Here is a 22,985-nt window from a genome sequence, read left to right as displayed (position 1 = left end):
ACCCAGTGGATTACTCTGGACTTTGAAACAGAGGGTTGTGGGTTCGAATCCCAGCCATGGCGTAATTTCCTTCGGCAAGAAATTTATCCACATTGTGCTGCACTCAACCCAGGTGAGGTGAATGTGTACCTGGCAGGAATTTATTCCTTGAAATGTGTGTGCGCTGTAATCTTAGTAATTATTTCTGCCAAGCTACAGCTGGGCCAATAATATCCAAGTCATTTGGAAGCGCACAGAGACATTATTCATCATAATTCTGATATGCATAATTGTATTATTAATGCTGCTTTTTATAAATGAAATATAAGAATACTGGCTTAGATTGTTGCTCGAAATCTAAACTTGATAGCTCCCACTTAACTTTGCAATCAATTTAGTTTGCATCTCATAAAAGCATTATTGTTAGACAAGATGTGCAACAAATGCGGTTTGTTTTTAAACCATTGCTGGCTGAATTCAATCCTACTGCGGTAGCGATGTTTGGGAGTATTGAGTACCTCAGTGTGGTAATCTTTGCCTTCCAACACAAATCAATAGAGGCAAGATGGGGGTCTGCCCAACTGTATCTTTTCAAGGAAGAGGTGCTCTCATTGCTTCCTAACATAATACAAGGAGATTGTGGTGTGATGTTCGCTGTGCATCTTCTGTATTTTCGTTGAAGCAAATTGGTTAAATTCCCATTAATCCAAACAGCAAACCCCCTCCCTCGAATTCCATTTTTCGTCTGTATATTTTTTAGAGTTTGTAACTGTAAAAATTTTGATACTGCGTTTTGATTTCATTAGGTTTGGAAAATATTTATTGAGACAAATGTTCTCAATAAAAAGATTTATGTAAGATTCTGGTGTGTTATTAATGCAGAACATGATAATGTAACCATGATCCTGTGAGTTCAGTGCTGATACAGTCTAACCTTGATATTGGGTGTCTTTATGCTTTCACTTTTCAGGCCAGAATCAGTCTTTTCTTTTGTGATTAGTCCTAAACACAGTTGTGTCCATGCTTGTTTTCATTCAAACTGCGTTTCAGAATGCCGATGGTAAACTTACAAAAAGGTATGTTTCAAAATGTTGCTTGTCCAGAATCAGGGTTTCTGGGGAAGTATAAACAAGCCGAAGATTGTAAACACGTTTAAGTGACGTCATTTGGTACATGCTTCAATGCGATGAAATTGCATTAAAAAACCATCGCATAGGTATAACAGGGAGTTACCTCCTAACTCCTTGGTGTTACGAATGGCCAACAATTTGGGATTATTGAATTAAGTACTATCGCTGATAATAATCTTATTTGTCATCACAACCAATTTTAACAGAAAATGAGTTATTTTAATGAAGAGACATTGCCTAAGCCATTATAGCACAAACCAAAGTTGTAACATATGACTTATTATTTTATTTTTGTCTTACTATTATCATGGACCTACTATTACCCTCACCATAGTGGATATTCTGTGGCTTTGCCAAGAAGCTCTATGCAAATAAAGTTTGGAAGTTGTTTGAACTTTGTGCTGCAAATGCAAGCTCCTCAAATTGACACTAAAAAATGATAAAAATCGATAATTTCAGTACCACTTCTGTGGCGAACCGTGCAACGATCTCAAAACGAATTCTGTGATTTCATGAAATGAAGTAAGCGCTCAATTACGGTGGTCACAACTTTGACAAAAACATGTGTTCGCTGCTGCTCACGTCTATGTGAAAAGTAATACATTGAGGAGCAGTGTATTATCAGGCACAGTAAATAGTGATGGGTACGGTATGGTGAATGCTGCCGCCAGGGCCTCGACAAGAGGCTGCACTTGCTAGTGCTAGCGCGCTGCATATATGCATACATATGATCGTCGGGCTAGGCCCTAGGGCCCTACAATGACGTATTTATATGACTAGTGGCCTGCGCCTGTGAGTGTGAAAGTGCCGTGATGGACCAACCTGCAGTGACGGGATTAACGGTGCCGCGCATGGTGCAAAGTGTCCAAGAGAGCCAGATCTCCATCCGTAGTAGCTCCATGGTATAAACATGCTTACATGTACTGTACATGGACATGTTTGCACTGTAAGTTCTTGCATGTATATACCAATAGTCCTAGATACACTTGTTTTCTTACATAATTTGTGTATCTCACAATTTTTTGTTGTCCATTCAACCTAAAACTATAAAAGACCTATCCATTAAAAAACTTTATATTCAAAGCATGAGATGAAATAAATCAGTATGAAAAAAAAATCTGTACTAAAAAACAGGCAAATGGCAGGTGAGGAATATGACCTCACTGCCCTATGATATTAATTTTATGATCAGTTATGAGATGGTATATGTACATAATTGGTCTGCCGTTTGCCATAGACATACAATGTCAGATTGATCCATCTGTTTTGAGTACTGAGAATACAAGTGAAAAAAAATCAATTATAACATTCTAAATCATGCACAGATATAAAATCGTATTAAACTTGCGATGTTGTACTACTTTTATAAAGCTACAGATGTCAAAGCTTGAATTATGACTAAAAATTAGGGTATGATAGCAAGAGAATATTGATGCACAAATAATTCTAGGGCCCCATTTATATTCAAAGACAGATTGATTTGATTTAGGCCTAAGTCTTTTACAGAAGTAGGGTAATCTCTACCCTAAATACTAGATAATGCATTCTCTACTCCAGTTACATGTCAATTTGCACTGCTGCTTTATTACAATAAATATGTAAACCTTTGGAATGAGGCTGGTACAGTCAATGCTAATTTCTGTATTATGTTTATGATGACATACATTCATTTCAAATTTTCAACCATTTTCTTATATTACATGCTGTTCAGCCATGAAATGTGATTATTGCAGAATTTTCCATGGGTCGAAATGTGTACAGGAAATAAATCTTTTCAGCCTGAATTTAAAAAAGGGCTTTACAGGTTGTGAAGTTTGATTATGAAAAAAATACATGTAATGGTAGGTATTGCATTTACATGTATACTGGTAAAGTTAACAAGATTAGTTGGTTAAGATGATAAGAAAAAAAAGAAGAAAATTATGAGTCTGTGTTTGCATTTTTGGGAAAAGTCATGATTAGGTTTGCATTTAATAGAGGAAGAAGCAAATGTACACAGAGAAGGAAATCATATTTCTGCAGAGGGTCTATGTGAAATAGATTTTCTGTTCTGCTATTGTTTTCTTCTTCAAATAGGAAAAAAATGCAATCGTTTTACCACCAATCTAAGGCCAGCAAATGATTGTCTTGTATGAACTCTATTATGCTTTTCACACTGCACTTTTTGTCTTTAACCCCGGGAAATTGGTGGGGGGGGGTCTTAGCCCCACCAATTTTCCGGGGTTAAGCTTAGCCCACTTCGTTTTCACACTACATTCTAGGAAAGTGGGCTAGCATGGTAAATAGTACAGTACTATCTGGCCCTGCAAAAAAGCAGGGTTAGCCGGCTTATTGTGGTGCTAGCACCACAATTGCGGTGCTAAGAGATGCAGTGTGAAAATGAAACAGGGCTAAGGAAAGTGGGGCTAAGCATTAGCCAATCACTGAAGTTGAATTGCATGTTAATCACGCTCTGTTTGGTAAAATAATCAATATTCATGAGCTGAGGGATAGTCCAGGGTTAAGGCAATAACCCCGGTTGAGCAGATAGAATGTGGTTAAGAAAGACAGTGTGAATAAAAAAATGATAGTATGGGGTTAAGGAAATGCAGTGTGAAAAGCATATTAGGCTTGTACTGTGAAGTCCAGGTTATTTTGTACTAAAATTATGAGTAGCTGAAAATGTTCACATTTCTTGTTTTACATAATTTATTTACATTTTATATTAATGTTTATTGTATTTTTACCCAAGCTTTTCAAGGTAAAGAAGTACATTATTTGGGTTATTATTCCCAGGCAGTTATTGAATGATTTGATAGTCAAATGAGTTGATAAACTAAACCTGTACTGTAGGAAATATTTGTCACAACCAAAGTTTATATTGAGCCCAAGTTAAATGCCAATCAGCTTTAAAACCTCACATGAATTACCAGGGGAGAGCAAGAAATCAAATGATGATAAGTCAACTATTTGGGGTGGAACACGCTGGTGGTACCTGGAATTTATAAGAAAGATATGAAACTGAATCTAGAAGCAATGATAAAAATTTTATCATCTTTGATATAATGAAACTGGAAAACAATTTGGTAGACTGGAAACAGTGAAGTCAAGGCTTATGTTTCTTTGATATTTTTTTGTTTTGGTGGTTCCTATGCGAGATGAAGGGCAAGTCCACCCCAGAAAAAGGTTGATTTGAATCAGTAAAAATAAATCAAACAAGAATAACACTGAAAATTTCATCAATATCGGATGTAAAATATAAGAAAGTTATGACGTTTTTTTATTTTTCACTTATTTTTCACAACACAGTTATTATGCACAACTCAGTGATGTGCAAATGAAAGTTGATGATGTCACTATTTATTTGTTTTTTTTGTTTTGGGTTTTAATTACACAATATTTCAATTTTCACAGATTTGACAATAAGGTTCCTCTTTGTTGAACCACAAAATGTTCAAGCAATGGTAATTCCACATGTCCAGGGAGAAATAAAACCTTGTTTCTCATGACAATAAGGAGAAAATTGAAATATTTTTTATTTCATGTAATAAAATACAAAAGAAATTGCGAGTTAGTGATGCTATCAGCCCCCTCATGCATACCAACCAGGATGTGCATAACTGTTTTTTAAAATTAAGCGAAACGTTAAAATGTCATAACTTTATTATTTTACATCCAATTTTGATGAAATTTTCAGTGTTATGCTCTTTTTATTTAAATCAACTTTTTTTTAGTTGGACTTATCCTTTAACATGAGTCTTAAAATTTTGTGTAAATTATATGTAAAAATCACTGTGTGGAAGACTAATTGACCTTTGTCCTGATTGCATAAGGAAATAGATTTGTCCTTATTGAGGACAAGGGTGGAAGACTAGACACCCTCCAGCCTTGTTATCATATGCTTCATTAATTCTATAAAATCCACTTTATATTTCCAGGCAGTGATAGGGATTTACAGCAGATCATTCTCCCTGTATGGCTTCCTCAATTGTTTACTCTGGCAACAGTTAAACTGATACTACTACCAGCCTTGTCACTTGCTTGATAGCAACTGTATGATTTTTTTTCTTTTTCTTTGTTGTTTTGGCCAACCCGATATCTGCCTATATATGATATTGAAATACATGTACAAGTGCAATGTACAAATATAAAATCATTGGAATTGTGACAAAATATAGGCATATTTATCTCTTTCAAATTGTACCAAGACATGTAATAAAATTTAATGTGTTCATTGGTATGCATTTCTTATTATTTGTAATGGTTATGGTTATGATTTTCATCAACTCTACTGTCTTCATCACTATTGTTGTCATCATCATCACCATCAAAGGACTTTTAATTCATTGTAATGTTAATAATGTCAGAAAGCTAACTTGACATCTTGTTCTGGCAGTGTAATCAATATAACTCAGGAATAATACCAATAATGTAGTGTTGAGTAGTGTGCATGGTATACCATTAGCCCGAGGCATGAATCTCTTTCTTCCTCTCCTAACACCATCTCTAATACCTCTGCTCATCATGGATCCACTTCCCTGCCAGTCCTATATGCAATATTAGGTGACATTTTGCGGTCATTCGCTTCATCTAGTAAGGCGATCCCTTTGCACCGCTCGTGGGCACAAAAATACCGTATGGTCTTGGCCCCACGCTGTTGAGCAAGCAGAGCAGGGACTCCCGAAGGTCATATCTGGTTACTAGTCCCACATTATCGGCTAGCATCACCAAGACTACTCCTACACCCCTCGGCCAGGCGACCGGCCCACCGCTACCCCAGCCAGGGGAGAATGAGCGCACCTTTCAATACCATGGGTGTCCCACTTTCTACAAGCAGACAAGTTCACAGGGCCTTATTAGCTCAATTTGGGTTGTTTTGAGAGCAGGAGCAATGAACTCGAGAGTAGATTTTTGTTTTATAGGGAAGTATGTGAGATGTGCTCTTTCGGTGGTCTATTGTTTCTATCATTGATATTTCCTTTTTACTTTTATTTCTCATCCCAAAATACTTCAATTTATACCAATCATCCGTCACAAGCCTTAGTTTCACCATTTTCTCTCACTTTGTGGGTATTGATTTTCGTGTTTGTTTCGATCATCGCTTTCTCTTGCCAACAGGGTGGTGGGTGCAGTCTTTCTATCTTCATGTTATGGACTTGTGGAGGGTGATAAGAGATATAATGCTCTGATGTTAGGCACTGGGGTAATATTTATTTCATTTGAAATGGCTTTCAGAGTGCAATTCAATTGACTGCCAGAAGGAAACTTGATAAAATTTGGGAATGGATAGGCAATAATTTCTTTATTCGTATATTCACTGCTATAGATTAGCTAAAATTCATTGGAATATTACTGTTTCTGTGGATTATAAATTCAGAGAACCTTTAGTTGCTTTCTGATGCAAGTTATATCCTTTTAAACAAAACACACTCTAAACTAAAATAGTTCAGGGGTTCAGGAATAATAATTCAGGGGTGGATCAAGGATTTTCCAGGGGGGGGGCATTTTTGTACAGAGAAAAAGTCAAGCTCCCCAAAAAACTTTTCACTCCAAATTAATGGTGGTTTTGTCAGGAAAAGGTCCTGACTTGCACATGCAGTATTCACCTAACAAATATTTGTTATGGCTCTCAGGGGGGGGGGGGGGGGCATGGGCTGAATGTGCCCCTACCTGGATCCACCACTGTTAAGAAATCCATAATTTTTTGAATAATATTGTCATTGTCAGTCATTGCTGTTCATGTTGTATTTCATAACTTAAGGTTCTATTTTAATAGACAGCATGCAAACTGCAATTGCTGTTTTTTATTAGAAACCAGATAAACCGAACAGTTGAGTAGACATTGAATATTATAATAGATTTAAAGCTGTCTAGCAATGACAAGAAATATTTGTCTTTAAGAACATCATCCATTGGTCACAAATTCCAAACAAGATCAACAAGGCCAGAGTTAAACCAGTTGGTCCGATGGCTAGCACTCTGCACTTGTTCAATCTGTATATTAGTGTACTCATATTTATAAACAAATTCCAAGGAAAATACAATAACATCTCAAATTCTTAACTTAATTTTATTACAGATATTGCATGAAATTTGGTTGCAAACCTTTAATCAATGGAATTTTTGTGTCACATTTCATAATTTTCTGTCCAAATCCAATGATGTCATGGAGATTGTTATTTAATGCAAGATTGCATGTGTTTTCCTAACATGTAAATTGTGACTTACATAAACAAATCCCTGCACTCTTATAAGTTCCTGTGAAAGTTTTCATAATTTTGAACAGTAAAATCTTGTATGTAGATTTATTTCAACAATGTTACAAGTATTTTGCTTTTCCACTGGCAAAATACCTAATATTTTCTTATCTGCATTCTTGATCAGAAAAGACCTGGTATTTTTTGGTGATTGACTGGGTATAAAAACACCTAGTAATGAACTTGTTGAGTATCCCTGCACTTTCATTCCTACTGTGCTTACTAATCATGGTTCTGTTCATATGCAATGATAAAGAGATTACATTTTTTTTAAAATTGATATCTCTGTGCATTCTCATCCATAAAAAAATAGATGACATGAATCAAATCATTTGGATTAGTGACAAAGTTCCTTCTGTCACTCTAGCTATTTCTCTCTCCAAGTTACTCCTGGCTATTTTTAATGGGATTGATTGCCAATGATGTCAAATTCTGAGTAGATAACAGAATCAATCGAAGGCATGCATCTTGAGTGTCAATATTCTGTCCTAAGATTCATCTCATAGTTATCATGTTACCAGGGTCCATCGCATCATATCATACCTCTTCCTCAGAGCCTATCACGTATCATCCCTCTCATTCTTTTATGTTGGATAACTTGGGTTATATCAAATATCCCTGATTCATTTTCCTCAATATACCATCATGTCATAGTGTATAAATGAAGATAATGAGATATTGTCTGTGAATATAGGCCTATAATTCGTAATACCATGGTAATACGAAGAGTTTTGATTTTGTATATCCTGAGTGATTTTATGAACTGGCACAAACCTAGTCTTTGGTGAAATTTTGAGACTGAACTTTTTGCTTATTCTGAAAGACTGTATTGTAGAATTAACAAATTTCAAATGCTGTTCTTTTGTATGATACATGTATGACCAATAAAATCCTGAAATTGAAATTCTACCCCTTTTATTACCTAAAAAGGCTCTACTTTAATAAGTTAATGCAAACGATGTTACAGATTAATTTCCATGATTATATGCAGAAGTATATTTCATTACCTCTTTTTCTTTGTTTCGTTATATTCTCATTCTACTTTGAAATGAAGATCACTGGTTCTTGTATTCTTGTGTCTTGCTATATCTGTCTTCTCAACTCTAGCTACTTCATCTCTTGGTAGTTCCCATTGAGAATGGAGCATCTCTGCATTGCCGAGACCAAGTCATAGCTAAGTGCTGTTTGCCAATGCCAAGCTGATCAAACGATCCAATCACCAACAGGGGTAAAAACACATTGGCCTGGAAAGCATAAGTGAAATGAAATCCCCCAATGACTTAGCTGACAATCTTGTAAATCATGAACCTTATTTCATATTGCTTCTTGGCTATTTTCATCTTGATCTCATCTTATATTTTTTCTTGAGAAAAAAACTAAAGCATTTTCCCTTCATGATGGAGAAATTGATGATGATGGTTGCCATGAGAACTGCCTCATTCTCTTTTTGCAGGGTTAGAAAGCAGGTACTTATGAATTTTGTTGTTACGGAGACAAGCTAGTAGTAGTGTATTTTTTTTCCATGGAACCATGCTGATGTATTCTCCAACACTCTACCTAATCAATATTGCAGCTTATGTTAGGTAGCATACACTTCCTAGATATTTTGGTAAAAGCTCACGAGATCCTTTCAGGCGTTTCATGAAGAGTATTTTAGATTTCTCTCTCGAATCCGTGTTCATTCTTTGTGTTAAGTGGAGTTCCGCAGAATTCTGATAGCTTGGTTTGCATGGGGCCTAGCTAGGAGAGGTAGAGTACTGCAGTACTTTTATGTCACTTGTGAAGTTGGATATTATATGTCATATCATTTTATTTGCCATGTTTTTAATGCTCTGGTTTACTTATGAGATGTTCTTACTGAGTTTTTCACAACTCAAAATGGAGCAGATTAATGGCAGTGGGCCTAATTATATATTTCAGTAGGCCTGTCGATTTAGTAATTCTAAGGAGGGAAAGGGCAATAAGTGTATCATGATTGTCAGGATAGCATTGTAACTATGGTGGTTTTTAGTATTTAGGATTTATTTCTTGAGTAATTGGACCCCTGCCCTCTCCTGCAATGCTTGCAATGCTTTGTCACTATGCTTCTCATCAGACTCCCCAAATACAGAATGAATGATAAATTGAAATATATTAGTAGATGTGATAAGAGATTTCTTTTCCAGACTCCTCCTCTATACCCTTGATAAAATATTCCTCACACCCTACTCCATTCAGTTCATATTTCTCAAGTCATTTCGCCCTCCAGCCATCTATCTGAATGGGATATGCCAGGATATTACCCCAATTACTTGCCAGAAAAGCAGCTCTAAACCAGGGGCATGTGTATTTCCGAGTGTGCATGTTTTCACAAAGCTCTGAAGAAAGAAATTCATGAAAAATGATGAAATATTATATTTCCTGTAGTGAGTCCCTTGACCTTGTTCTAATTTCAGGCTTAATTTCAAATATTTTATGTGTTTATGTAGTTCTCTGTTTTTTCAGCAATTAGTTTCCTGTGGATTTTCTTCATCAGTAAAAACATTTATTAAAATGGTATAATTTTGGGTATAAGAGACTTCCCACTTTTTCATGCTTCACCTGTGAGGTTTGACACAAACAAGTTGATACTGTTCAGTCTCTGATTGTTATTACAAACTCAGGGTTTTGTGTTCTTACTTTCCGAGTAAAATACTTGTGTGGACATTGTTTTATGGTTTAAAACCTAGCAAATAATGCAAATAAGTTTGAAATACCCCTGCTGTGCAAATTCACATGCAGGAGAATGACTCAAGTGAAGTGGGAAGTCATCACTGTTTTTAGTGTGTTGAAAGGTAGAAAAAAAAAAATCTGTAAAAGGTTGAGATTGATCATATTAGAAATTGGAAAATTTATGAGTTAAAGTTGTCATCCGGTGAAAGACAAGTTGGGAGCACTCTGATGTAACGTGATGCATAATTTTGCTCTGTATGGAAAAAAAAAATTCAGGGCTTCTTGCCTGGCTGCATAATGACATTTTCTCGAATTTTTGTTTCCGTTTATTTCTTTTTATATGCCTAGAAAACTTTCATTCTATATCTTTTCAGGTATGCCAATTTGACAAGTAATCCTAGCATTTAATTATAACCCTGCCAGGCGAAGTTTGAAGGGGGTACATATATAGGAATCAGCATACGGGCGGTCAGTTGGTCGGTCAGTCTGTTGCAAATCTTGTGCATCAAACTACTTCTTAAGCAATTTTTATGAAACTTGGAACACATATTGGTATTTAGGTGAAGATGTGCAAGACATATCGTCGCATGTGTAAGAAATTACGTTGCCATAGTAATGGTATATTTTGGCAAAAATAAGGTTGAAAAAAAGTTAATTGATAATTTTAGGGCTGTTTAGGCATCATTCTGAGCATGCAACGACTTTCGCCTATTCACCGTTTTGATATCGTGCTGTACATCTCGGAACATAGAGGGCAGCAACACATGGCCATGTATTGCCTTTTACATTATTTGGTACTTGTTTTTGGTCAATACGATCGAGCTAAGTCCAGTGCAGTCACGATGTTTGGATTGTCATGATTATAGCGAAGTGAGTTCGTGGTTTGTGGCTAGTAAGTATTCATATTTTGTTGAAATTTCGGAGTAATTTCTGGTCCTGTTCTGGGCATTTTTAGGAAAAAATATTTTTTCGTAATTTTCATTATGTAAAGCCACTTTCAAAAGGCTGTTTCCGTGAATTCCGTCCATTTTCTGCAATTGCGGAAAATCACTGTCATGTCCCTACATAATAGCGGGTATTATCGACAACGGGTGGCAAAAAACATGCAATTATCGACAAGACTAGCGATAAAGAAGCACTACCAGTATAACCTATTGCGTAGTGTAAGACATGTTACCCCTTATGTCTGGACATTGACATTACTCTTAGCGACATTGCATAATACCAAAATGTGCCGTGAATTAATTGAATATCCCTTTATATGACAAATATCCCCGATATTTGATCAAATACCAGTACATAATAGACAGAAACATTGAATTTTGTGCAGCAATCCTTCGCAATGGTGAAGACAATTAGCGTGTCCGCGGTTGAGAGTTTGAGATGTTACGGTGGCAATGAAGAAACAAATCAAATAATAAGAAAAGAAAATTTTCTCGGCTTTACAAAAATGTGACTGTTTTTTGGATCGAACTATAAAAAAATATTTTCACGACAAGTTTCTTTATTATTATTTAGATCTAAAAGATTTTGTTCAGTGAACAAAAGTATTGTATTTTTATAGGGTTAGATTAGCATTATCCTCTTAGTATTTCTAGCCAATTATGGGGGTGTTCCACCAGTCATATTTGATGTGACATGATTTTTGGGTACCCAGGTAGGTGGGTACCCACCCAAAAATTATTGCAGGTATCCAAAGACAACAATACCCAAAAGTCCCAGGCCTACATAATTGTATAATTTGAATTCAAGCTCATCATTCATTGAAAATCTTTGTAAGTTGTTTCTTATAATATGGTAGAAATATTATTTTTCACTACAAATTAGTGATTTGTTTTTGTCCAGACTTCATTAGAATCATCCAAAATGCAATGCAATTGATAATTCATGGTGATCCTAGTCCTCAACATTCAGATTGCCTGTTAGAATGATTAATCACCACTATTCAGAGTGGTTCTGGTCTATGTTTATGGGGTTGGGGTCCTCGTACTACAGATATTTTGCAGGTTGCTGCTTTCGCTTGTAGTATAATTTTCGGTACTTGATTGACACTTTCCAACAATTTTTTTTTCAAGGGAAATAAATGCTGATTTGATCATTTGTCATTTAAACAACTATTATCTAGGAAATTGAAAAAGTGCATTGACTTTCATAAATCTCTTTGTTCATGGCAGACTACATGTACTTGTAATTGTATTGCTATATTATCTTCCATAGAACTAGTTAGTGTTTCAAACATTTGATGTACAGCTAAGGTGAGAAAAAAAATCATTTAATCATTTTGCATATGGTGTACATGATGACAGGGAATCATTTTCTTCCACACTTAACATTCTGAAGTACAAGTGCTTACAGCTGGTCTCATGTAGGGATAGTGATTTTCCGTTTAAAAAAATTGCCTTTTCCATTTCAGAAAATCTTTAATTCTGATTCAGCATGTCAGAAAACGGAAATTCTGTTTCCCCCATAGACTACATATGTGTACATGAAAAAGTGACAATCCTGTTTACACAGAAAATCAATAAGCATTGAGTAGCGATGTCACAACTCTCGCGCTGGTCAAAATTTGTATTTTCCACGGTACCAACAACGCATTAGATCCATTCTAAGCGGATGTGTACGGCTACACAAAATATTTTGACCAACACATTTAACATGAATACATCGTCACCTTTCCCATTATTAGCATTATTTTACAGTTATATGAGATTTTGATTATAAAATGTACCGGTACCACGATATTGTGCTGTTACATCTTTGAATGTTGAGGGCAGCAACACACGGCTGTGTTGTAAAAATCAAATGATGTGTGCATGTGAATTTTTTCGATGCGGCCGACCCCGCCGACCGAGGGGTACAATCAAGCATTATGGAGTCAAGTGCAGTCATGAAGTGTGGATTGCCATGATTGTAGCAAAGTGAGATCTTGTTTTGTGGCCATCTAGAATATTTGTATTTTGTTGTGATTTTGGAGCAATTTCTGTTGCTGTTTTATGTATTTTTGAGAAAAAATATGTTTTCTGTGATTTTCCGTTTGAAATGCCTTTCCATTTCAAAATGCTGTTTCCGTGAATTCTGTCCGTTGTCTGCAATTGTGGAAAATCACTGTCTATCGGTTGAAGTTAATAGAGGTAGGAGCATGTTCCTCTGACTAGTGAAAGTAACTTCTACATGCCTACCTTGTCCAGATGAGCACAGTTTTCCTCAACCCTTACTCCTAAGTTATTCTCGATCAAATTGGTATGTCTGAATAGCACTATGAAAAATGTTTCGAACTTATCCCAGATCTGTTAAAATGAGCACTGTTTGTACAAAGTGTGCATGCCTTACATACCTCATGCACAGTATTAGTAAGCATTCAGATGACTTATGATTTAAGGACCTCTCCAAGGGACTGGTAATAAGGATAAATGTTATACCAAAAGGCACTGGTGCAATGACTGGTTTCAAACATGGACTGCTGGATTATAAAATCATTGGGTGATTTCAAATATTGTGTTGAAATCCGGTGTTGGCCTTGTGACAACACCAACACCAGCCACAACACCGTACTTGAAATCAGGCTGGTGTTGAATGTCATCTGCTGAACCCAGCATTGTGGCTGGTGTTGATGATCTACATGTAATTTCCCCATTTACCAACACCAACCCCCAGGGATTGGGAAAATTGTGATTTCAATTTTCAATTCGGTGTTGGCAATATCAAACTCGTGAACAGGCGGCGAACATGATGAAACATCCTTGTAAAATTTGCTTTTACAGTTAAGATGAGCTTGATATACTTTGACGACTAATAATGTTTATTCTTTCAAATTCTTGAATTTATGAAAGTATGGGCATTCTGTATGATGAGAATTTAAATTTCTCCCCAATTTCTCATTCGTCGTTAAGACTTCTCGCATGAAGTTAGGATGATTTAGCAGCGTAGAGGTGTGACATCATGAGATATCGATAATGCAATAGGTGTCAGAGCTCGGTTCAGCAGCCCTTTTATGCTCTCAACACCAAACACCATACCTGACATCACCCATTATCAAATCTCTTTCTTTGAAAAGATGTAAATTTATGGTAGGCCCTTCGTTGGTGTGTTTTAGTGCATGATGAATAAAGAAAAAGAAGACTGAACATCATAGCAGGATGTGCTTTGTTATAGGGCCTATGTCTAAAATAGGAGAACAGGTATGGAATGGAAGACTAGAGATCAAGCTTGAGGGTAGAATTTGAGTTTAACCTCAGGAGCTGGAAATGGCAGCCATCATTGGCAGGAATCCTGTCTGCCAAACCAAGTTCATGTATGCATGTAATTGTTTTGGAATGTGTGGTCATTGCTATTGTACTGTATTCTGCTGCATACATATATCATCAACGAAAACCATCTCTCAATCCAGTTTGCTTTAACCTTCACATTTGAACTGTTTGGAAGAGACTTGCTTAAAGAGAGGATCTGGTTGTCTTAATATTCCTCTGAATGGTTGGTTATACAGTCTACTCATCATACTGCTCAATGTGAATTTGTTTTTGTAATTTTTCTTCAAAGAATTGATAAGGAATCCTTGAAATTAATTAGTAATTTGCCGTTGTGAATGTACATATAGAAAGATAGACAATGTAATTTTTCTGAATACTTTCAGTAAAGTTCATGCTAGTAAAAAAATAAATGTTCATTACGATGCAAGTGTAAAAAACCCAAAAAATAATGGCCCTATATTTATGTATAAAATGGAAAATGCAGAATGACATCTTCATTCCCTTTGTCATTTACCAATGTTTGGCCAGATGTCCAATGGATTTTACCAATACAATTTTCCTCTTGCTGTCCATATCAATGCATTTTGCAAAAGTCTTTACTCTTGATTTTTAAGTGCATTAATGGGAATGCCCTTCTTATCTCGGCGATCTCATTAAGAAATAGCCAAGTCAAATTCTTAATCCACAATCAAAGGATCCTCTCTCTGAAATAGGCCGAAATGATATTAGAGCTTGTGGAAATGGCACCAAAATTATGGAACAACTTTCACTAAGATATAAAATTAGATATAGGCCTTGACAGCTTATCTGTGTTGCAATCTACCTTATAAATAGAATTAGTTAATATCTATGTGAGTGAGTTGTGCAGATTTATCAAAGGACAGTAAATATTAATGGATGTCATTGAAATACATGAACAATACAGTAAAATACATTTCAAACAATACATTGTGGCAAACAGCATATATAGTCTAAAGTAACTTCTTTTTGGCTTCCTGCTCTCAAGTTTATGGTTCAAACTAAGTCAAGGATAATAATCTACAAAACAAAACATGAGTAGAATAAAATAGCAAATTGGTTTAATTGAGGAATGGCAAGGAGGCGATAGCCATGATTAGCCAAGCCTGAATCCCGGGCTATGACCGCACATCCAAATCACCGCTTGCCTAAAATTGGAGAATTTGCAATTGAAGTTGGTAATGATGTGCCTATGAATATCAAACCTGCTTCAGTAAAAAAAAAGCGAGATGGAACCAAGTGTTGAGGACAGCATATGAATGCATGTAGTGAGGTTTACATACATTACCTGTACAGATTCATACTTTCAGCTGCATGCATGTCATGAGAGTGTGAACTTATTTAGTTGAATAAGATGAAAATATTGTTTTTTCCCAATTAGGCCCTATATTACTATTTTTAGTACCTACCCAGTGCAGTGAAACCTTTTTTTTTAAACTTTCACTTCCACCTCTGCTTATCACTATTTCACTGCTACTACATGTACATCCACTATTACCACAGCTAATACTACAGCAACTAGCACTACAACATTCGCAATAGCAGCAACAATAAAAAATACTAATTCTTGATTTCATTTATTGCTGCTGCTGCCACCACTGACCAATTCATCTAGAAAGAAGTAAAGAAGATCACTTACGTCTTTGTCTATGTTTTCTTTGGTTTAAATTTGATTAGATTGAAAAATAATAAAGCAGGTAATGTAAACAAATTACTGTAAGTGGTACAGTCATCTTGAATTGCTCAAAGCAATGAGCTGTTTATACCAGGATGATGGTGGTTAATAATAAATGAGATATAAGTGGAGGTGGACAGTGGAGACTGGCTAGATGGTTCACTGCTAATCAATCTTCCATGTCATCAAAGCTCCAATGAAATACGACTCGTGTACATCTTCATGCATTCCCATTTTTTCCTCTTATATATTACAGAATAAACATGTATTGTACTCTCTTGAAGTTAATTATTCAATGGTGTGAAGTAAAGCTGCATTTCACCAGTCTTTACCCTCCAATAATTTGAATCTGAGCTCCTTGAAATTTAGACCTTTAAATCTGCCACAGTGATCCTTTGATCTTTTAATGAAAAATGAGGTATCATTTACAGTATTATGTGATCAAGGAAGAAGTTCATGAATGCACCATAAATTGTTGATAAAAATATTGTGGAAAAATTTAAGCACATATATCATGCCCCTGTTAATTTTTTTCACGAAAATAATCTCACTTTCTATTAGATGATATTTTGTAGAGACACTGCATTGAAAATTTGGTAACGAGCTGTGCACATAGGCATAAGTGAGTGATGAACCTCAAATCATATATAGGGTAGGCCAATTTAGTTTCAGGTGTTTCCTGGTGAATGCAAAACCATGACAGCACAAAATAGGTAAAATATTTGACAAAAAGGTTGATGGTAGGAGGAGTTTGATGATCATTACCTTATTTCATCCAGCTAAACATTGATTGATTCCCTGCCCTCAAATCTGAATGCTTCATTTCTTATCAAGAAATTAACTGAATTTCCTTCTCACTAGAAATGGGTACCTGTTTTGACCAAATTTTCAGGTCATAATGCAATTCTCCAGAAGAGGAATTCTTGTCATCATGTATCATTAATATGTAGGACACACTGCAGTGTGCATTGAACATTTTTTATTGGTTATTTCATGAGTAAGGTTGAAGTGTATTTCATTACATTTCAATGGATCCTTATTTGGACTGGTTTGTCTTTAGTAAAAGCAATTCTGATAGGAAATGATACCTTTGAGTTTTAAGTGATAACTGTTAGTAAAAAAAAACTAAATGGACATTCTCCTCAGTAAAGTGTCTGGCCTGTCTCCTATTTTGAATTAGCAAATAGTCTAAAAATAAATAGTATTGATGTTTGTTTTTAACTTGACCACTTACTGACCTTACATGGATGTATTTTGTAAAATAATATTGGGCACTATTCCCAGAAATATAGTAAGTACTATTTTGAGTGGAAACATTCTGTTAGCTGTTGAGTGTTTTGTTACCAACATTTCTCTCTTGTGGCTGCTCTGGGGTACAAAGCAGATAAGTTGTTATTTAAAAGTAACAAGTATGAGCTCACAGGTTTAAATTGCTATCTGGTCAGATTATCTCTCACTTGACCTTTTCATTAACTCCCTGGAGGTAGTGGAGAGAAGTGCTTCATACTCACAAATAATGAAGTTTACTCCGAGTAGCCTCTCTTTAGGCCTATATTTGAGGCTGCATGCAATTGACACATTTCTCATCTTGAAACATAGTTCAAATCATGGTTGTGTACAAGCAATATTCCCTCGGTCTTGATTTTATATAAACGTCTCTCAAATCAGTAACACGAACGGCCAAAATGGTGCATTTTGAAAGATGTGTATTACTCCAACAATTGTTCTCTACTCTGTATAGAGTATTTCAGCAAACTTGATTTATAAGGAATTCTACAATTAGACAAGTTAAAAAAAAGAAGATATTATGTGGAAATTTGTGTTAGCAGGGTACACTGTTGTTATAGGTAGTTTTCATTACTTTGATTTTGGAATTGTCAAGACTACATTATTTTTTTATCGAAAAGTTATCCCCCTGTCATACCACAAAATGGATTCTGCACTGAACTAAAAAATATTGAATTTTGGCGATTCAATGTATCTGCTGCTGATCTAATTTCTGTATAATTTGTGTGCAGTTGACTGTATGAGAACATAGAATACCTGTATACGTAGCCCCTCCATTTTATTCCAGGGATAATGTATAATTTCTTTATTGCATATAATTTGAATTACAAACAACCTCTTTAAATTTTAGAAGTAGGACAAAATGTGAAGATGTACAGCAATAGCTCCATGTGGTTCTTTCTTCTTATTAAAGTTATCCTGCTTTAATACACAAATATTTATTTTTTCAGTTTTTCAGGAAATACAAGAGTGTGACACCCATTGCCCAATTTGTATTCCATTGTCAAATGGTTGATGATGAATTTATCTGTTTCCACTTACCACTCATTTCCTGACTGTATGACATACTAGACTTCCAATCACTTATGAAAATGTGAGCAAAAATTGTCCAGTCTGTGTTTTATCATAATGTTTAAAACAATATATTTAAAAAATACGACAAGGGCCAAGTAGTGATTTCGTGCAAGAACAGTTAACTAGAATATCACTTTGTAACATCTTTATTTTCACTTTTGAATTCATCATTCGGACTTTTTATCTTCATTTAATCCTGATATGCTTATCAGTGATCGTACAAATTTATTTTGTGATTTTTCTTGAATACTACATATACATACACAGCCAGAAAAAGTATTTTTTGCTTATGTGTTGGGAAGTGGAATCTTTATACTAAAAGTGTCATTGATCCAATCTAAGGTTTGAATTTCAAATGAGCAAGAAATAAATTCGCTTTTATTACCTTTGCATGAATCAGCCTCGTTTGCTCCTCTATTTTGGGATGTTGTGTGATGGAGCAAGGTAATGTCATACCAGACCATATTGCAATGTTTTCCATCCCATCTCTAACAATTTGTTTGTTTTGAATGAGAGAGATGTGTTATGAGTGGAACCTTTAAGATTAATCTTGACATTTGCATGGCACTGTTGGTAATGAAGCAGCTTCACACCGTTCCTCAGCGGTGAATCACTCCATTAGCATCATCCCTCTATCCGTCATAGCAACCGCATCACTAGGATGCTAGAGATGCATATGGTTTAAAGGGATGACATCACATCTCATTACATCCATAGTGGTCCTAAGTTTCAGGTCATGCTATCTTTCTATCATTGAGGAATTGCTTTAGTTAGAAGCTTGCTGCTACGATATCATGCTGGAACATTGCTCAGCCTGGCATGAAAATATAATTGGGATGAAACTTATCCTGGTATTAAGTGAGCAGTAGGGTTTACTCTATTTAATGTACATGTACAGAAATATTTTATGGTAATATTCAGCCATTTATTGATGAATAAAATGTCAAACCTTTATTTTACTCTTGGTTCAAGTTTATATTTGTACAGTAAACTTGATTGGAGAGAAGACACATTCAGAGTAATATTTGTGACTTCTAGTAATGTAATACATTAATTGTTTTACAAATACTAATAAGAGAACACAATTGTGATCTATTTAATCACTGTTTTGGGGTTTGTTTTAATCTCAGTACATGAGTTGATATCAGCTCATAATTCATACATGTATATGTATCTTAATGTTTTAAATGGTTATTATTAAATGTTGAAATGCATGTACCAGGTACATCATCTTTTCATTTATTGTGTTACAATATATGGCACAAATTGATAAATTTTGATGTTATTATACCTGAATTTTATTGATACATAAAAAAAACACACATCAGTTTTTACTCGATATGAATACCTATGTAGTAAATAGCATTATCATTTAGATTCTGGAATTGTGCTTTCTGCGATTCCTCATCTTTTGCTGTTAATTTGTATATTTTGCTCCAGGTATGGATGGACATGGAAGCAGCTCAGCATCTAATTGGAACAGTCAAGGTCCAGCATATGATACAAGGGTAAGAGGCCTTCTTATCAAACAAACTTATGGGTTGCACAATTCAATCACTTACAGAAGAAGTCTACCCTAACCAAAAGTTAATTTTAATAAAAAATAAGAAAAGTAATACAAGCATAGTGGTAAAAAAAATCATTAAAATTGGATGCAAGTACTTATGAAAATAACAGCAGTTTGAAATTTAACTTATTTTTTAAATAACAATTATATAGACAAAAGAGTTGTATGCATGTTGAGAGAGGTACCAATATTTTCAGATTATAAAGGAGAATTTAAATATTTTATTAACAAAAATATGAAATAAATAGTGGGTTAAGTGGTTCCCTCGTTTGCATACCGACCAGGATGTGCATATAATTTTTTTTTAAATTAAGAAGACTTTCAACAGTCACAATTTTCTTAGTTTACATCTGATCTGGATTGTCAGCTTTATGCTTGTTTATTTTTCTCTTTATGTAAATCAACATATTGTTGGTTGGACTTGCCCTTTTAATATTGAGGTGATTGATAGTGGCTGATTTGACATTATATCCTACATAGATTGAATCCTGTAAAATGATTGGTTCAAATAGCATCATGTGACCAAACACATTTTAACCATGATGTTGCGTGACATCAGACCTCAATATATTTTTTGCTATACCAATATTCTGACGTCATTATTTCAGAATATTGGATATTTAGCTAAACTCTCTGGTGCACCGGTCAGCGAGCTGTTCTTGGGCAAGTCCCGTGAAGCGTTGGTGCAGGCACTAATCAGCATTCTGCTTTGGGAAAAGTGGGTCATTCAATGCAAATAACCATAGATTTTGGTTCAAAATTCTAACGTAGGATATAAAATAAATATATAGTCCGACCTCTCTTATCCGGACACGTTAGCACCAGCACCAATCCGGATAAGGGATTTATCAGGATCTGGGAGACCCAATATGAAATACACGCAGTTGCCTCCCCAACAGCGTTAGCAAACTAGTAATATACCTCTATTGCGTACAGACAGTATTCAGTGCAGTGTCAGTGCAAATTATCGGTGGTATTTTTACGGAAAGGAAATCTATCGATGGCCAAAACTCGTAGATAATTTACCTGCTAAAATGATTGAGGTATTTATACATCGAGCACGCCTCGAAAGAGAATGACTCGAAACTAAGTTTAACAATTGAATCATCACGGCGGGTATTGTCAGCTTTGCAATGTCAGCCATTGTTATACTGGCTGTTGGCTCAAACATGATAGATGGCGCTGTCCGTATTGAGGCCTAGCGCTAGCTAGCAAAACATGTGTTGTTTTTTCCCTGGGAAATAAAACGAGATTGTGATGAAATGTTTGCGCTGTTCTTTTTACTGGAAAATTATCCTGTCCAAGTTCTTTCGGCGATTTGGGTAAGATATTTTCATGAAAAATAAAAATGTGGTCGTAGTTAGACTATATTGGAAAATATATATATTCAAAGTGGGTTTGCGTAAGATTGAGTTTCGATTGAAATCTCATTTCCCCACGCCACGCACTAGATTGAATGGGGAAAAAATCTTGGCAAATGTGTGTCTGGATAAGGGGAGGCCGTATAAATCTCGGCAAGTGTGCGTCCGGATAAGGGGAGGCCGTATAAATCTCGGCAAGTGTGCGTCCGGATAATAGAGAGATCCGGATAAGGGGAGGCCGGATAAGAGAGGACGGATTGTATCATGCGTTTCCTTTGAAAGCATAGTGGGAATTATTAATCCTCGGTTGGACTGGCAAAACTACTATATTTCCCTTGTGCGTCCCTGAAAAACAGAATCGAGATTTAGCGATGATTTATCATGACTTAATCATGAATACAATAGACAAATGACCTACCATTTTAAAGCTTAGAATCTCTTCTTTCATCTGAAATTACTATGATTATTTCTCACTCATGCATGAGTGAACAAAAACAATTTGAAGAAAGGATGCCAAAAACTCATTTGGCGAGGGGTATCTGAATTTCAAAAAGAAAATCACATGACTAAAAAGTTCGATATCGGGGGGGCGTTTCATAAAAGGACTTGTCGGACATTTATCCGACAAGTAACAGTTTATCCGACAGTTACCATATGAACAGTGCCTCTCAGCCAATCAGAATCAAGGAAAGATGTCAGATCTGACAACTTGTCGGATGAAAATATTGATGAAACGCTCCCCTGCTCTTTTCTTTGATACCTTAATCACAGAAAATGGTCAAGAAGTAAAAAAAGTTATGATCCCTCGAAACAATGCTTGTATTTCCATAATTTCATTAAACAAACATGTTTTCACCGGTTTCCCACAAAAGCTATCGCAAGGTAACAAAAGACTTAATGCATGGCTGATCGTCAACAAAACAGAGTGTCGAGTGTGTTTGAACGCTAGCTTGTAAAACCTCTTCATTTTATAAAATTATTGAAATTCAAGCCTTTTTTCAAATACCCGGAACTTTGTTATTTCTTGACCATTTTCTGTAATTGAGGTATCAAATTAAAGAGCAGATATTGAACTTTTTAAAAAATGTGGTTTTCTTTTTTTAAAAACCCAGATACTGCCCACCAAGTGACTTTTTGCTATCCCCTTTTCAAATTGTTTTGCTCACTCATGCGTGAATGAGAAATAATCTAAGTAATTTCAGATGAAAGAGGAGATTCTAAGCTTTAAAATGGTAGGTCATTTGTCTATTGTATTTGTGATTAAGTTATGATAAATCATCGATATATCTCGGTTTCGTTTTTTGTGGGACGCACTGTATATGTCTTGCATTGATATATTATGATTAAACGTATAACACATACCACTGTGCATATTTCAAGAATTATGGATTAGTTACACACAAATGTGAGTCATAATTAAGAAACATGTGGTGAAATCTTCGCCAAAATTACATGTTTGATTATTTTTACCCAATAAAAAAATAAACAATACAAGATACAAGATTGAGTTGTAAATAAAAGCAGAAAGAAGAATGATCTCATCAAATTTCGTGAAACTTTTTATTCAGATAAATTTTAATGTTCCATAATATAGTGAAAATATGAAAATATCACATATAAATAAGGTTTATTTCAATTCCATTTAGTCTTGCTCTGAAGACTAAGAATATGATAAAAAAGTGCATAATTCATTAGTATATAGTGTCTACATTTATCCTCG

The 22,985-nt window shown here is 35.3% G+C and overlaps 1 protein-coding gene across 9 annotated transcripts in view; it reads left to right on the top strand.

Annotated features, from left to right (window-relative positions):
• Positions 1-19,777: 19,777 nt before the first annotated feature.
• LOC121410251 (transcription factor 12-like) overlaps positions 19,778-22,985 on the top strand; it is a 125,430-nt gene continuing 122,222 nt past the window's right edge. For all 9 annotated transcript variants that reach the window (XM_041602206.1, XM_041602203.1, XM_041602205.1 and 6 more), the window contains exon 1: positions 19,778-19,845. In XM_041602206.1, coding sequence (XP_041458140.1) covers positions 19,780-19,845 — 66 coding nt within the window. In that variant the 5' untranslated portion in view covers positions 19,778-19,779. The remainder of the gene's footprint in view (positions 19,846-22,985) is intronic.

The sequence above is a fragment of the Lytechinus variegatus genome, chromosome 3 (assembly GCF_018143015.1).
Source record: "Lytechinus variegatus isolate NC3 chromosome 3, Lvar_3.0, whole genome shotgun sequence".
Taxonomy (NCBI): Eukaryota; Metazoa; Echinodermata; class Echinoidea; order Temnopleuroida; family Toxopneustidae; genus Lytechinus; species Lytechinus variegatus.
This window is presented reverse-complemented; position numbering and strand designations above follow the sequence as displayed.